Source organism: Tyto alba, unplaced genomic scaffold, assembly GCF_018691265.1.
Source record: "Tyto alba isolate M040663 unplaced genomic scaffold, T.alba_DEE_v4.0 Super-Scaffold_13, whole genome shotgun sequence".
NCBI lineage: Eukaryota > Metazoa > Chordata > Aves > Strigiformes > Tytonidae > Tyto > Tyto alba.
Genome location: NW_024881275.1, coordinates 41,171,974 through 41,187,523, shown reverse-complemented (window position 1 = coordinate 41,187,523; position 15,550 = coordinate 41,171,974). Strand labels below are relative to the sequence as shown.

At 39.9% G+C, this 15,550-nt stretch overlaps 1 protein-coding gene across 7 annotated transcripts; it reads left to right on the top strand.

Annotated features, from left to right (window-relative positions):
- Positions 1-2,377: 2,377 nt before the first annotated feature.
- On the top strand, positions 2,378-14,776 carry LYRM7 (LYR motif containing 7). Of its 7 annotated transcripts, none has more exons than XM_042787750.1 (6): positions 2,378-2,501; positions 4,372-4,430; positions 5,483-5,555; positions 6,169-6,239; positions 7,411-7,492; positions 14,230-14,776. In XM_042787750.1, the coding sequence occupies exons 2-6, from the start codon at positions 4,425-4,427 to the stop codon at positions 14,304-14,306; spliced, it is 309 nt and encodes a 102-aa protein (XP_042643684.1). In that variant the 5' UTR covers positions 2,378-2,501; positions 4,372-4,424; the 3' UTR covers positions 14,307-14,776. The 7 variants fall into 7 exon arrangements, with proteins under 7 accessions (XP_042643684.1, XP_042643681.1, XP_042643680.1 ...); XM_033008945.2 differs by lacking the exon at positions 2,378-2,501 and adding an exon at positions 2,800-2,960; XM_033008944.2 differs by lacking the exon at positions 2,378-2,501 and adding an exon at positions 2,801-3,059.
- Positions 14,777-15,550: the final 774 nt, after the last annotated feature.

The window sequence follows — 15,550 nt, the reverse complement described above, 5'->3', positions numbered from 1 at the left end:
GACTATATATTGAAGCTAGAGGTCTAACGAAGCAGTTACGTTTAAAAGCCTGATGCTCCCTTTAGCTAATGCTGGATGATGTGTTATTTAAGTACAAGCTTGTTTGTTTGGTTAGTTTCTAAAGAATCGCAATCGACCTTTAAAGTACCAGACACAGCCCTGGGATGGCCGGGCTGAGGCTGGGCTGGTCAGTCAAGGCTGTAGGCAAGGCAAGGCAGGGCTGTGGGGAACTTGATGTGAGCAGCCAAAAAGATGGCCTGGCTAGAAGAGGAAAATGACTGAGCAGAGGGAAATGTCTATTGAAGAAGAGGGACAGAGAAAGTGCCTGCCAGCCTGGGAGCTATGAGCCTGGGAACCAGAAGCATCCTTGAAAAGTGTAGCTGGCCCCTTTTATGTGCAGCTGGGTACCTAGAAACCAGAGACATCCTGAGATACTGTGGACAGGCACGGAAACAAGGAGCTGTAACAGCAACTTTTCATCTGAGAAGGTGAAAAAAGGCCTGGAAAAGAGGGAAAACCCCTGAGAAAGTAAGAATTTGTAACTGCCATTGGCTGTTCTAACTGCAAGAGCAGGAAAAGCAGTCTGGCAAAACAAAAACTGATCTGAAAGAACAGCAAACATCAGCATCTATTGGCTGTTCCAAGTGGAAACCAGAAAATAACAGCACCCCTTGGCTGCTCACAGTGGTGGTGTCCTACTCCATCTTATGTCTCTATGATATAAAAATGATATTTTTTTTTCAAAATGAAGCCTCTCTCTCTGAAAACATCCCACGCTGCATGTAATTCTCCTTTCCTGAATAGGCTGAATTGTCTGCAGAAACTTTCTACAAGATCTTGGACTCCCACTGGAGGTGCCTGGCTGATTCCAGACTCGGTGCCACGGATCATCTTTGAAGTGAGACTCTGTTACTTTATGGTAGTTTGCTAAGACCACTGCAGAGGTCAGGTTGGTCTGTCCTCCCACCTCTGGAATGGTTGGGTCCTCCCCTGGGACCAGTGCATCCTCCACTCCAGGATGATTTGGCCCCTTCTGAAGCTAATTTACCTGGTACTGGTCTTACATATCCATGCAAGTAATCTGCCATAATATATCTGCTGTTATATTGTTGATAAACTGCTTCGCTAATGCTAAGTTTGAAACAACCTGCAATAGTAAGTATGTACTTGTTTTTTGCTGTTATTGGTTGGTGCTATAATGTTGATTGTTGCTATACAATTGATCGCTGCTGTTATTGATGGCTGATAGTGATCGGTTAGATTGGGCAGTTGGACTCGATGATCTTACAGGTCTTTTCCAACCTAAATGATTCTATAATTCCAATTTGTAATAGCTTGAGATAGATAATGTATTTGTGTTATCAACCATAGGTACACTTGCTAGTGATGATTTTTTTCTGGTGGCACACTTGCTAGTGGTGATTATTTTGTGGTAATCTGTAATAAAGTAGAGAAATTTAGAGGATGTGCCTCCGTGTCCTGGTACATTACAGAAACCTGCGAACCCACCGTTGTGATCTTGGTTTGCCCATAGGCTGGGTCACCCTTTAGGCTGTGGCAGGGCTGGAGCTTGGCTGGGCTTCGGTGTCGCAGGCCCTGGGGGCCTGTCATGCGGGGGGGAGACACACCAGTGCAGTCGGGGTCCTGACGTCTACCATCAAAGGCAACTCTGTTGTCGAAACCTGTAATTCCTCTTTAGGTCACCGAAGGAGCCATGCCTTTTTCCCAAAGATAGGCTGGATTCATGTCTACCAGGTGCCTTAGTAGTCGGAAAAATAGGGCCATTGTTTGTTTTGTTCTTTAGCCTCAGTCAGAATATTCTCTCCAAGAGAAAAAGCAGTCAAACAGAATATGAAACAGTTGATCAGTGCTGATAAATAATGCTTGATTCTCAGTATCTGCATTATAAAACAAAACAAAACAAAAACAGGAGTTGGAGCTTAAATACAATCGAGTGCTTCTGGGAACAGGCTGCAGTGTAAAATAATGTGTTGGCCACAGATTGATGGCTTTCCAATTATCCGCTGGAAACGATGGGACTTTCCGTCTAGAAGAGAACAGGTAAAGACGGTCATTTTGGGTTTTTTTTACGCCACGCGCAGCCGGGCCGGAGGGTGGGGGGATGGGTCGCTGCCCACAGAGCCGCCCCGCGGCGCGCCGCCGCAGTCCCCCCTCCGGCCTCGGCACAGCGCGGGGCGAGCGGCCGGCCTCGGCCCCGCCGCCCGGGCGAAGGCCGCAGGGGCTCGGTTGCCCGCCCGAGAGCGGGCGCAGGGCGGAGCGGGGAGCGCCCCGAAGCATGCCGCACGCCAGCCGCGGCTGGCGGGGGAGTGGGGAGGGGGGAAAGGCTCCCCGGAACAACAGCGACGGTGAGGCGCGCTCGGCGGGGCAGCATTGCAGGTGGCACCCGGCAGCACCGCGGCGGCGTGGAGGCCGCGGAGAGTCCGGGCGTCACTTCCCCGCTCCCCCACACCGGCGCAGCCGCCATGGCGAGCCGCGGGCGGGTGAGCGGGGTGCGCATGCGCGGCGGGGGCCGCGGCGGGGAGAGGGCGGCTCCGGCCGCTGCTGACCCCGGGAACTCGGCGGGGGGGGGGCGTCCTGGCCGCCCGGTCAGGGCTGCCCTACCCGGTGCTCGGGGGTGCCCTGCGGTGAATTGGAGCCGGGGCCGGTGGGGAGGGGGCGGGGAGGGCCCGCCCCGTGCGAGGCGGCGGTGGGGTGTTGCGGCCGCGGGGCCGAGCCGGCCCTGCCCCGTTTGGCTGACGGCCGGGAGTCGGTCGGGCCCCGTGGAGAGCCGGGGGGAGGGAGGGAGGGACGGAGGGCTGGAAGGGCAGGGCAGCCGCCGGCGGGTAGTTGTCTTTTTGTCCCCGGTGTCCGGCGAGCCTGGTGTTGGGGGGAGTGCATGCGGCGCCGAAGCAGCGTGCGGTGGTGTTCCCCCTCAAATTTGGCACCCTAGGCTGTAAATGGTAACCAGGCACAAAGCATACGCTTAGGGGAGTTTTTCCTCGTATGTGTCGCTGGAGGGTGGGAACTCTCCAGCTCTCTGGGCAAGGACACAAAAATAGGTAATAGAAAGTAGAGTTTTGCATGTGCAAAGGCCGTTGTGGAAAAAGGGAACGAGTTGAGAGGTGGTAATCAGGTAGAGGTTAAAATACATTAAGGGAATGAACTGTGAGAGGAGGATGTAGAAAAGCAAAGACAGAAGGATTATTAAAACCTTTCGTCTTCATAGAGTGCTTTGGAGGGGAGTTGAGCCCCTCTTTCAGAAGTGTTCCAAAGCCTACTAATACACTGCAGTATTACAGGAGTTCTGTGTTTTATTAGGTGATTATAGAGGTCCAAGGAGTCTATGCATTTAATATATGTTTTTTCGAAGTCATCTAATATAGCTGCTCTGTAGTTGTGAAGAACTTTCCAGGAGGGGTTTGCAGAAATAGGCAAATAGCAGAGGAAGATGCCTGAAAGTTGCTGATCAAAGAGTACCCTAAAACACTTCTTCAAGTTTCACCATACAAATCTTTGACTCGAAACCATATGTAATACTAATTTTGCTATGTGCAAAGATGGCAAAAATATTATTTCAGGTTGTCCTGCCCAAATAATTTAGTCAAATCTCTTAAAATGCATCTACAGAACAAGAAATTTATTTGCTGGCTTTTAATTCTGTTGGTTTACTTTCTACAGATTCAGCCATCTAGGGAATGCTGCAATTAAAGACATTGTGGTTCTGTTCAGATGCTAATTATTAAGAACACAAGCTGAAAAGGGGTTAACGGAGTCCATGTTCTCTTTTAGATGTCTCTGCTCAGATTGGTTTAACTGGTTGTCAAGTTTCATAGTAATTCTTGTAAAAGTGACAAAAGTTTTTGACTTAAACATTTGGGAGACTCGTGTGCAATTGGGAAGGCACTGGTTTGTCCTCATTCCAGAAATGCCTGTAATGCAGTAGCATATACTCAACGGGATGCTAAATCATAAATTACAGTAGAAATCATGACATAGTCTAATTCACATGGTGAAGCGAGATTTGAATTTGTTCATATTTCTGAGTTGCCCCTTAATAGTACTAAAGTTGTGCTAGTATTATGTTAAAAAAAGCAGTACTAATCTGGAAAGTTGCCTATTCTTACTGCTTTATGACTTCTTCCTAAAAACTGTATTTTTGTGTGTGTACACTTCTGGATGAATTATCTCAAGGTGTAGCTAAGTGACTAACAGAGCAGAGGGTGAGAACTTAAGACTGAAAATCTAAAAATTTGTTGACATCTGTTGGAAATAATAGCTTTCAGAGAAGCTTGCTGTTTCTCTCATTGGCAGATTTAAGCAGAGGCAACACTTTTTTCAGGTCCTGCCAGGTTGTTTTTCTTGTTCTTTTAGGGGACAGCCTTCTTTACATCTCCAGCTCACAGATACAGAGCATACTTGTAAAGATGATGGTAATTTCTCACTTACAGCCCTTTGTTTGTTTCCTCTATGTCCTCCAAAGAAATTTTTGGAATATTAATTGTGAGAAAACAATTTAGGATCACCATAGAGTACTTGGAATTGTGCCTTCTAGAGATGCCAAAACACACCAGGAAGTATTAGAAATAACTTCAAAAGGTATCAAGATTTAAAAAAAAAAATTGTGCTTGTCAGAGATTCTTGTCAATCTCTGACAAACACCAAAAAAATCTGATAAGGACTTGAGGATTTCTGTAATTCATTACAGTCTGTATGAATAAACAGCCAAAGCCACATGAACGTGAGCTGTGATTTTTCAGAGGTTTTATGTACATACTGAGGTGTGTCATCTCTACACTGTAAAACCCAATTTTTTCGAGTGTTTGCTTTTACTGGAGTTTTTATTTGCTGATCTGGCAGTCATACTTAGGAAAGGACTTTGCTTTATATTGGTTTTACCACATCACCTGTAGAAGATTATGCCCAGGTATTATATAGAGACATGAAAAATAATTGTTGAGTTAGTTAATAAACAGTTTGAGATCCTGTTGAAATTCACTTTTCTCACTTGACATTAGCCTGCAGGTGTGAGAATACTTTAGTCATTTATATTTCCTTCATAATCAGAGAATATCCAGTGATGTACCCTTGATAGTCCCTTCAGGTGACTTTTAGAGTTACTCCGATTCTGTTGGGTCTACAGGATATTGGCACAATAAATATGCTTGAGTCAATGTATTTTCACGATTATATTCCCATTGTGCCAAATGATTATTTAGGAATGTAGTGCCTGTATTCTCTAGTATCTTGGATTAATTTGAAATACCTGGGACTGTGTAGGATTTGGATTTCCTCACAACTGCTTTGGCTGAAAGTTATTTGATTGGGAATTGATAAAGTACCTTAGATACTGATTCCATACCAAATTCTATTTTAAATGAAAAGAGCATGAAAGGTCAGCCAGAACACTCATAATTGCAATTTGTTTATTTAACTAAAAATCCTGCTAGCAAACAAGCTAATTCTACTGATGTTGTATTGTCAGGTTTTGAAGCTTTTTAAATTATTACACAGAACCCGGCAAGAAGTTTTTAAAAATGATACCAGAGCCCTTGAAGGTGAGATTCTTTTTTTGTGATGCATGCATACCAATGTTTCTGTGGAACTTCCTTCTCCGAATACACAGAAATAGAATTCTCAACATAATCTTCCTTTAAATTATTCCCTTCCACGTTTTGTAAATAATCATTGGGAAAACCCATATGTCTGTAACCAGACATCCTTTAATTTGAAGAAAAAAATGGTTGTTAGACAGAAGCACTCAAGCCATATTTCATAAGGAATACACCTCATTTTGTAACCTTGGTGATCTTCCTGGGATTTTTTTAAAAAAGCATGTTTAACTGTACTAAGCATTTGAGTTGATTCTCTTTATGTTCTGTTGCTCCTTAGGAGATAAATACTGCTTTTTTAGTAAACCACCTTTTAGTAGTGGCTTCTGTACGTTACTTATTTTTAAAGCTCAGAATGCTAGATAGGCAATCACATTTTATTCCTGTGCTAGTCAAAATATGACATGACATAAATTCCATGGAAGTCTTATATTAAAATACTTCAGGCAGAGGGCACCAGGAAGGTGTTAAGGACTTAGGATTCCGAGCTTCAAGGCAGCAACAAAGACAAGGTACAATTTTGTGTTCAAACTTTAGTTTTCGCATTTACTTTATTTAGCTGCAAGGCAAAAGATAAATGAAGAATTCAAAAATAACCAAGATGAGACATCTGAAGAGAAGATAAACGAGGTACTTGTTTTCATTATTTTTTTCCACTTTGCATAACAACACTTACCTAGGAATTTTTTTACTTAAAGGATCTCTAAACCACTGTAAGTACTTACTGGGACATTGGGAAACACAGGTGAGTTCAAAAAGCCTTTTACATGGATCTCTGTTTATAAATACATTGATACTTATATTGGTATTATTTGTATGTTATAGAATTTTGCACATACAGAAATACATAAAGAGAAGGTGTCTTCTGATAGTTCAATATGCATATTTTGAAGCTTATAATAAAATTATGGAAAAAAAATGTTTTGTGTTACTATATGTTGTATACTTTGCCCATAATATCTATCTGAGCTGTGGACACTTTTAAGTTTACCTAGTCTTTGTTGTATGGACAAGCGTAGAAAGATACAGAGAAATTAAATATTCTGCTCAGTTACTGGCAGACATGAGAAGTTATTTTGCTTTCTGTTCACCAATGAGGCAGCATCTCTTGTGGGAGGCAAAAAACAGCCAAATGATCATGACTTGTAATACAGAGATGTTAATTACACTACTGAGGGTTTTTGCTTCTGCTTTACTTGTGGTGCATTAAAAGGAGTAGAACATTCTGTTAACTCACTGAGTGAGCTGCCAACTATATTGCCTCCACTAATGTTTAGGTAGTGCCTTGTTCCTGTACTGCTTTTCTGTGAAAGCTCTATATTATTAATTCTTGTCATGTTTTGCCCTTATTTTTGTCTCCTTATTTTAAGAGCAGGAATGTTAAGAGAATCAGATTGCCCTTTCCCTAGGAGTAGTCATATGTTATTGATTGAGTCATTCACCAATGTCTTTGATCATTGGAAGCTAGTTACTGATTTTGATAGCTGCATTCTTCCTTACTATTTTGCAGTTTTAATTGCCTATACAGATTTTATACTGCTGTATGTCACTGAGCAGAAGTTTACTTCTTCTCGTGTTATATATCAAGGTAGCTTATGTATCAACCTGTAAATTATTCCAGGATCCCCAAAGTAAAAGCTATGTATAGGTGGTGGATAACTAACTGAATAGTAGAACTGACCGTCTTTATTATTTGAATAGCAGTCTAGCATGGAAAATACCATCAGGAATAATCACACATGATTTAAATTACTCTGTTGTGGTGTTTGTTCTTGTTTTTTGTTTTTTTTTTTTTTCTTAGCTTCTGAAGATAGCTTCAGATGTTGAAGTAATTCTCAGAACTTCTGTTATTCAGGCAGTTCACACAGATTCCGACAAAATATGTGAGTAAAACTGCATGCTAAAAAGATGTTTAAAAATGTTGTACTTCAGTAAGTAAATATAAAACTTGAAAACTAAGGGCTAGAGAGGGCAAAAGTCAGTCTGTCTGTCGTTTCTCTGCCCAAACCTTAATTTAAGCCTGTTGATTAATGTCACTACCTAGGACAGGTAGAAGTTTCAGAAATTTTGAAATACAGAGGCTGGTAGAAAAGAGGTAGTGACTGCATTTAAAGCTCTTATTGAGAGAAGGTATAACTTGGTACCTTAATTAAGAATGACAGCAATTGGGTAGCAAGTCAGCATGCATGTACTGACTAGACAGTGAGTGTATGTCTAAATGTAGTAGCCACAATATCTGTAGGTGCTTGCTCTACAAAATAGAAGCTGACTGAGGAGAAGCAGCAAGTGCAGTATGCATGCTGTCCGTAAAATAGCTTTTTCTTTGAGGATTGAGCCTTCTTTTCCAAAACCTTGTTCTCATAATTTAAGTTTCAGATTGTGTCTTAGAAGATTTGTGATGCAATAATGGCAAAACTATCAAATTCTGAAATTTTGGTTCATCATTTAGAAGTGCTTTTATCTTCCAGACAAACACAAGTAGTAGGTTCAGTATACAGCCGTTTGGTTGAGGATAGGAGAAATCTTCAGCTGTGCATGTTGTGTCCTTTTGCTTCTGTTTAGTGGTATCTGTAAAGCTTTGTAACTATTTTCAGTTTTAGATTTGGTAAAGCATTTAACTTTAGAACAGCCATTATGATTGAGGATGAAGATATGTCTAGACCAGTGTTCAGCCTTCCACAGTCATCCTGGGCAGATGTCAGTAGAAGAGTAGGAACAGAGCAAGTGAGCTTTCACATTTTACAGCTCTTCATAGCTGTCAGCAACCCCTGAGCCGGGAATGGTTTCTGTTTTAGTTATTCTCAGCATGTTTCTCTCTCATGAACTTGTTCCTGTCAACCTATTCAAATTTCTTGCATCCAAGAACCTTTGACAAAGATTTTTTTTTGAAAAATTACTTGCTGTAGTTTTGAATTTGGGCCTACTCTTCAATTACTATTTTCACCAAGCTGTTAATGAGTTTTCCCCCCTTTTGCTTTTTCACTTCTGAGGAACAGCTTCTCTGTGAAACAACAGGTGAATGCTTGTGATCATTCTGTTGCTATTCTCTTCACCCTTTTCAATTCTACTATATCTCTCTTAAGATGATTAAGAATTCTCTCAGAGCTGAGCACACTCATCAAGCTGTGGGCAAACCAGACATTTTTACACACAGTGATGTCACAGTGATCTATTCTTTTTCATTCTCAATTGGTTCCTTAGTCATTCTAAATTCTAAATTTATTTCTTGGTTGCTATGCGTCAATGTATTTATTTATTTTTACAAAATTATCTTGTATTCACTGAAGTCATCTGAATGGTTGTAGTCAGTTTTGAACCTATCACTTTGTGAAGTTAATATTTTTTTTGACCTGTGTGCATTGCATGTCTCTACATGTAATTCTGTCTGTCAATTTTACTAATTATTCAGTCAGTTCTTAAGTTTGCCCTGCAATTCTTCACAGCAAGCCATTTTCTTAAAGAACTTATTCAGAATGGTATCATTAAAACCCGTACTTTCCCAGGTTACTTACAAATACGTTGAACAGAGCAGATGCTACCAAAAATACCTGTAGGACTCCACTTTTGACATCCCTCCATTGGGAATCCTGTTCATTTATTGTTCACTTCCTACAGTTTAATCGGTGATTTATCCATGTATGACCATCTGTCATAATAAGGCTGTTGTTTTCTTAATAGTGTTTGCTGAGGGTCTTTTGGAAATTCCCAAGCATGTTTTGGCACGCCCCCAAGAGGTGTTTAGAGAACTCCGTCAGGGACTGTAAGGCAGAACTCCCCTTGGAAAAGCCACCTGAATTCATGTTCAGATACTAATGTATATTCTAATACTGTGTGAGTGCGAAGGGATGAGGCTAGGACAGCCAGAGCCCACCTGGAGTTGGTCTTGGCAAGGAACATGAAGGACAGCAAGAACAGCTTCTACAGGTATATCAGCAGCAGAGGGAAGAGGAGGGAGAATGTGGGCCCACAGCTGAATAGGGCAGGGGACCTGGAAACAAAGGACCCGGAATAGACTGAGGTGCTCGATATCTTCTTCACCTCAGTCTTCACTGCTGAGGTTTGTCTTCAGGAATCGTGGGCCTCAGACTGCTGGGAGTGCCTGGAGTGAGGATGACTTACTTTTGGTGGAGGAGGAAAGGGCTAGGGAACATTTGAGCAGATGGTGCATGCACAAATTCATGGGACCTGATATGATGCACCCATGAGTGGTGAGGGAGTTGGCTGATGTCATTAAGAGGCCACTCTCAGATCATCTCTGAAAGGTCATGGTGTTTAGGGGAGTTGTGGGAGGACTGGAATAAAGCAAATGGCACTTTTATTTTCAAGAAGGGCAAGAGGGAGGATCTGAGAAACTGGTCGGCCTCACCTTCATCCCTGGGAAGGTGGTTGAGCCAATCCTGGAAGCTGTTTCCAGGTGTTCTAAGAACAGAATGAAGACTGGAAGCAGTCAGCATGAATTTACGAAGAGGGGATCTTCTCTGACCAATCTGATACCCTTTTACAGTGAAATGATGACTCAGTGGACAAGAAGAGAGTAGTAGTGACTGTCTGTTTGGACTGTAGCAGAGCTTTAATCCTGTCTCCTTTAAAATCTCCATAAACAAAAAGCGATAGAATTGCCCCTGCCTAATTTCACAGACTTCTTAGAGAAATGGTAGCAATGAGGTTTGTGTGGAAGAAGATCTTCCAGAGTCTGGTACTGGATGGGCAAACTGTCCCGCAGCAAAAATCTGGAGTACATCTGTACACGGGGAGCATTTGACCTGCTTATGAATGCAGAGGATGTCAACTATGCAGTCTTTTGCCCATTCTTTTTCTTTTTTTTTTTTCTTTTTCCGATATTTATTTAGGATAGGTCTAAGCTTTGCTTCTCACTCTGTAATTGATCTTACTGCAGTAAGAACAAAATAAGTTCAAGAGTTGTTTGTTTTGTATGTGTTTGAAATATGTATTGAAGTGGGAAATATTTAGTCTTGACAATGTGAATCACCAATTAAAAGATCCGAATTGCTTAGAAAAGAAATCCAGGACTTCATGATAGAAGTTCACAGAATAAGAATAAACAGTATTTAAAAATATATAGAATGGATAGATACTCTTGCTTGTCCTGATATAATTAAAATGTAAAGAGCATTCAGCAAAGTTGAAATTTACATTCAAAGCTAATATTAAAAAAAGGAGCATTTTTATTTTACACAGTAAATAATTCTCAAAGGTCATGGCAATGGAAAAGTCTCTGTGGCCAGGAGCAACTTATTATTCAAAATACAAAAAAGCAGATCAAAATTGATGCTTACCTTGATCCTCTAGTGAAAGGGTAAAAGCAGATCTCCTTACAGAAAGAGTATACAGACTTTTATACCATGGTAAATTGATAAGTAGGAGAACATTATTCTTAAGTGCCATTCTTTGAGCAGGCTTCTAGTGTGTTTGTATCTTTTGTAAGAATCCAGCTTTGATTAGTCAGATAGCACTCTGGACTAGGCAATTCTGGGATAGCTCTTGTTACACTATTAATGTAACTGGTAGCACAAAATATGCCATTAGAAAATTCCTGAAACTAGAAATTCAGAATTTTTAGGGAGTTGAGATAATTGTCACCATGTTTTGATAGTAGTTTATGCTGAATATCGTTATCAGTGTACTGTGTGAAATTGTACCTATAAATGCATGTGGTTTCCACTGCTGCTCCATTTTGTTGAATATCTTACCCTACTGTTTCCATCCTTTCTTCTCTGTAAAGAAAAGTTGTCAGAGATTAAAAAGAGGAAAAAAAGTTGGAAGTGGGACTTCAACTTCCAGTTGAATCTATGGGTAGGTATTGTCATGGCTTAACTCCCGCCAGCTGCTAAACCCCACACAGCCATGTGCTCACTCTCCTCCAGTGGGATGGGGGTGAGAATCGGAAGGGTAAAAGTAAGAAAACTCATGAGTTGAGATAAAAAAAGTTTAATAGGTAAAGTGAAAGCCGTGCATGCAAGCAAAGCAGCGTAAAGAATTCACTCAGTACTTCCTGTCGGCCCGCAGGTGTTTAGAACCATATCCAGGAAAGTGGGGCTTCATCACGTGTAATGGCTACTTAGGAGGACAAACACCATAACTCCGAACATCCCTCCTTCCTTCTTCTCCCAGCTTTTATTGCTGAGCACAATGTCCAATGATACGGAATATCCCCTTGGTCAGTTTGGGTCAGCTGTCCCAGCTGTGTCTCCTTCAAACGTGTTGTGCATGTATGTGATAAAAATACCAAGTGGATCTTCTCACTTCCTTGTTCTTTTTGGCTCTGGGAGCAAGTTTCTGACAGGAAGTTTGTTGTAGGAAATGCCTGTGTAGGTATATGAGTCTGCTTAGGTAACACATTGAATGGGTATGCAATTCAAGTACAACTGATTAAAGAAGTTTTAGCAGAACAAAATCAACTTTTTTGATTCTTAATCTTTATGCTCTGTGGTAATTATAGTGCCAGTAGAATTAGTTGGCTCCCTTGTTGCTTTTATGGTATCATCTTGTATTAAATAAGAGGCTTGGAACCGATTTATTTTTTAAAAAAAAGGGGAGGTAGAAGTGTAGCCCTAAGGTGGCTTCTTGAGTTACTGTTCATTGGCAAATATAAATATGCAACCTCAGTTGAAAAGTTTACTTTTCATAGCGCTTCATCTTAAGTGTTACATGTTTGTTTTAGAAACTTTGTAGATGAAGGTTTACTTTCTTGTAATAGAAAGTATATTGCCTATTTGAAAAAAAAATAAAATGTTGTAAAATACTTAATGGGCTGTATTTAAATTATTACTAAGTTCTTGCTTCATCCCAAGCCATCACACCTTCCGCCCAAAAAAAGATTGAAGTGATAAGTTGCTGTTTTATGAAAGAAGAGCTGGAGGCAAGGGGGGAAGAAACTAAGTAGAGTATTTCAGAAACCTGTTTCTGCAGCTGGTTTCCTTGAGTTACTGTCAGAATCTTTTGACTCTGCCTTTTCATATTATAGCTGACAATGCACAGTTTAGCTACACTTGGTGTGGTTTTTGGTGTTTTTTTTTTTTTGCGATCCTGCATCTTTACAATAACAAATAACTGAAAAGAAAAACCCAAAGACTTGTCTTAGACAGTGAGAGCAAATATTGGTAAGGGGAACATTTTCTGTCATCAAATTAAATTATTCTGTGCTGTCATAGAAGCAGTGCACAGGGCAATGTTATGCTTTAAAAAGAATTTGAGATGCAGTGCTGTATAGTCATGTTGAGATTCACTGGTAAAAAAAGAAAAATCAAGCTGAGATTTTCCTACTAAAGAGAAGACGATTGCAATTAGGAGCTTGTTAGACAATTTTTCTGATTTTTTTTTTTTTTAATGTTTCAGTCTGGGTTACGTTACTCAATAGTATACAAATGACTCTGTTCTATTAATTTCACCTTAATTTCAGATTAAGCTGATCCAAGTAGAGTTTATGTTTTAGTAATATACCACACATGCAGTGTGTTCCGATGATTTTGATTTGGTATGTTGACAGTGTATATTCAAAACTTAGCTTTGAAAAGGAAGTTTAAAAATTATTCTTTCAATCTTTGTTTGGACTTTTGTTTTTCATTACTTTAGATCAAGTTCTGTTTTTCTTTAGTATTTCTATTTAATGTAACTATTCTAGGTGCGTAGATCAACATGTTTTGTCATAAAATTACAAGTATTTTATGCAAGAGAAATGCAATTAAAATTTTACTTAAGGCTCTTAGAAACTTACTAAATGCATCATTATCAGTACATAGATGCAAAAGGAACATACCTTCGAGGAAATAGTTTGCTTATAAGATACAGGGTATCAGTGCACTTTGGGCAGAACATTACTCATTACACATACCTGCATGCAAATACACACAGTTTTACAGGTTTACTCTACCTTTCACAGCTGTCTGACCTAGTCAAAGTACAGCATTATGATTTCAGGTGTTTGTGCTTTAGTTTTTGCTGCTGGAGCAAATCCAACATGACACAGCTCCTTCCTTTCATGAAGAAAGAACAAGCTGATTTCTGAAGGGCTAGATGGCAAGAATTTAGAGTCAAGAAGAGGTTAAAATGGTGTGTGGTTAGACACAGTGCACTTCTGTGACAATATAGTGACCATAATTTTCATTTGATGCTTGCTTTTCCTGTTGGCCTTTAGAACAGGTATGACAAGATGAATGTTACAGATCAGATTCCAGGATGTTGGTAGAGAGTGCTAAATCAAATCAAGTATTCATTTTTGGAATTGTTGAAGTAAACAGTCTGATTGAAGCATGATAATATTTCCATCTTCTCTCTTGTTAAAAGTTACTGTAACACTTTACCATTTTTTATGGATTCTAAATGCTATTAAAATATTGTCAGTGTTTTTAAAAGGAAAAATGGGAAGGCAATATTCTGACCAACAGAAGGTAAGAATCTTAGTATAATTTTGTGTTGGGTAGATATCATGATGCTGATTGTAAGCTCACCAGAAGTTTAGATTCTCATTTTGGAGTTTAGATTCTCATTTTGGTAATCTGTTGGGTTTTTTTTTTTTTTTAGTAAACTGTTTTTTTTGTTTAGAGTTTTACTTTATTTTCCATAAGATTATATTCTTACAGGGTTTTTTTTGCTATTACAGTGCTCATACCCAGGAAAGATCTGCTACAAGACAACACTCCTTACTTGGATAAACCAACAAAACAGCATGAATCCTGAGGAAAATATGCCCCTCTCCCCAGAAGGTTAATATGCTGTAATGAGATCTCTGAAAAGCAGTAGTAGATACCTGTTTTAAAGCTAAATTTTAAAACCAGTTAAATATTGTTATCATGAAAACAGAGACTAAACCCAAGTCACCGATTTTATTGTGTGCTGTGATACCATCATGCGCATCTTCAATGGAAGATACTGATACTTCCATGGAAAGTCAAGATGCACAGTTGTCTTAAAAATAAGAGAATTGCTGAATTGTGCCATTTCAGCCAGGAATGTTTGTAATTATGACAGTTGTCAGACAGATTGTTTCCTATCAATCCAGAGTTTTTAAAAACTAAATACAAGCTAAATGCAGTTCATAATCCTAATAATATTTGGGTTTAAGTTTATTGTCAATCATATCGCTGCTTTGAAGTAATGAAAAACTGTGTTGTGGCACATACACCATTAAATTTATGCTTTGAACCAAAGCATGATTTCTGAAGTTGTCATTAATTGTACACTAATATACTGTGATGTTTGAGAGAGTTCTTTAGGTTTATCTGAATAATTTATTGAGGTTTTACAGATGGGATACTGTGTATAGTGTTTTTCTTCTACCCCCATGCCTTTGAACAAACAGAAATAGCAGTGTTTGAGTTCTTAGGTAACAGCTGATCAAGACAACCCAGCTACAACCTAACCTAAGGATGTTGTTTGTGAACTTAAGGTTTTTGTTTTATCATGTGACTATAGAGTGACTTACTAAGGCATTTTCCAAAGAAGGGAGGCTTGTTGCTTAGTTGCAAGTGATCTGACTTGCCTCTAGGGTGAATTTATGGTAAGTTTATTTACTAAGCCCTTATCACTTCAATTTTTTTAAACAAGACTTATTTGCTTCTTGTGGAATTCATCACAATGATCTTTTCACTTCCATTTCCATTGGAACCAGAGACAACTACAGTGATACATAGAATCTTCTCTATGTGAAATTGATAACAGGCACCATACTAGGATTTAAATACCTCATGCAGGAGTGAGGCAGCCCAGTGGTACCTCTCAGCTCTATTTCAGGTCCCAGTGATCCTGTTTACTTTTAATAAGCCTCTAAGATGTCAATATTGCATATCCCAGTGGGTTCTGACATGGCTTCACTGCCTGCATAAAATGGAATATTAGTGCCTGCATCCAGTTTCTTTTTCTCACACCGTATGTCAGTGTGGTAAGTTCTCCTTTCTTTAAAACTGTTGCCTCTGGCTTCTGTG

What these genes read in the sequence shown, in the direction of transcription:
- LYRM7 (XM_042787745.1), top strand. Translation starts at nt 2,517, where the DNA reads ATGCGCGGCGGGGGCCGCGGCGGGGAGAGGGCGGCTCCGGCCGCTGCT. An exon ending in TGATACCAGAGCCCTTGAAG is followed by an intron (nt 5,556 to 6,168) that starts GTGAGATTCTTT and finishes TACTTTATTTAG; the next exon opens with CTGCAAGGCAAAAGATAAAT. An exon ending in CTGAAGAGAAGATAAACGAG is followed by an intron (nt 6,240 to 7,410) that starts GTACTTGTTTTC and finishes TTTTTTTCTTAG; the next exon opens with CTTCTGAAGATAGCTTCAGA.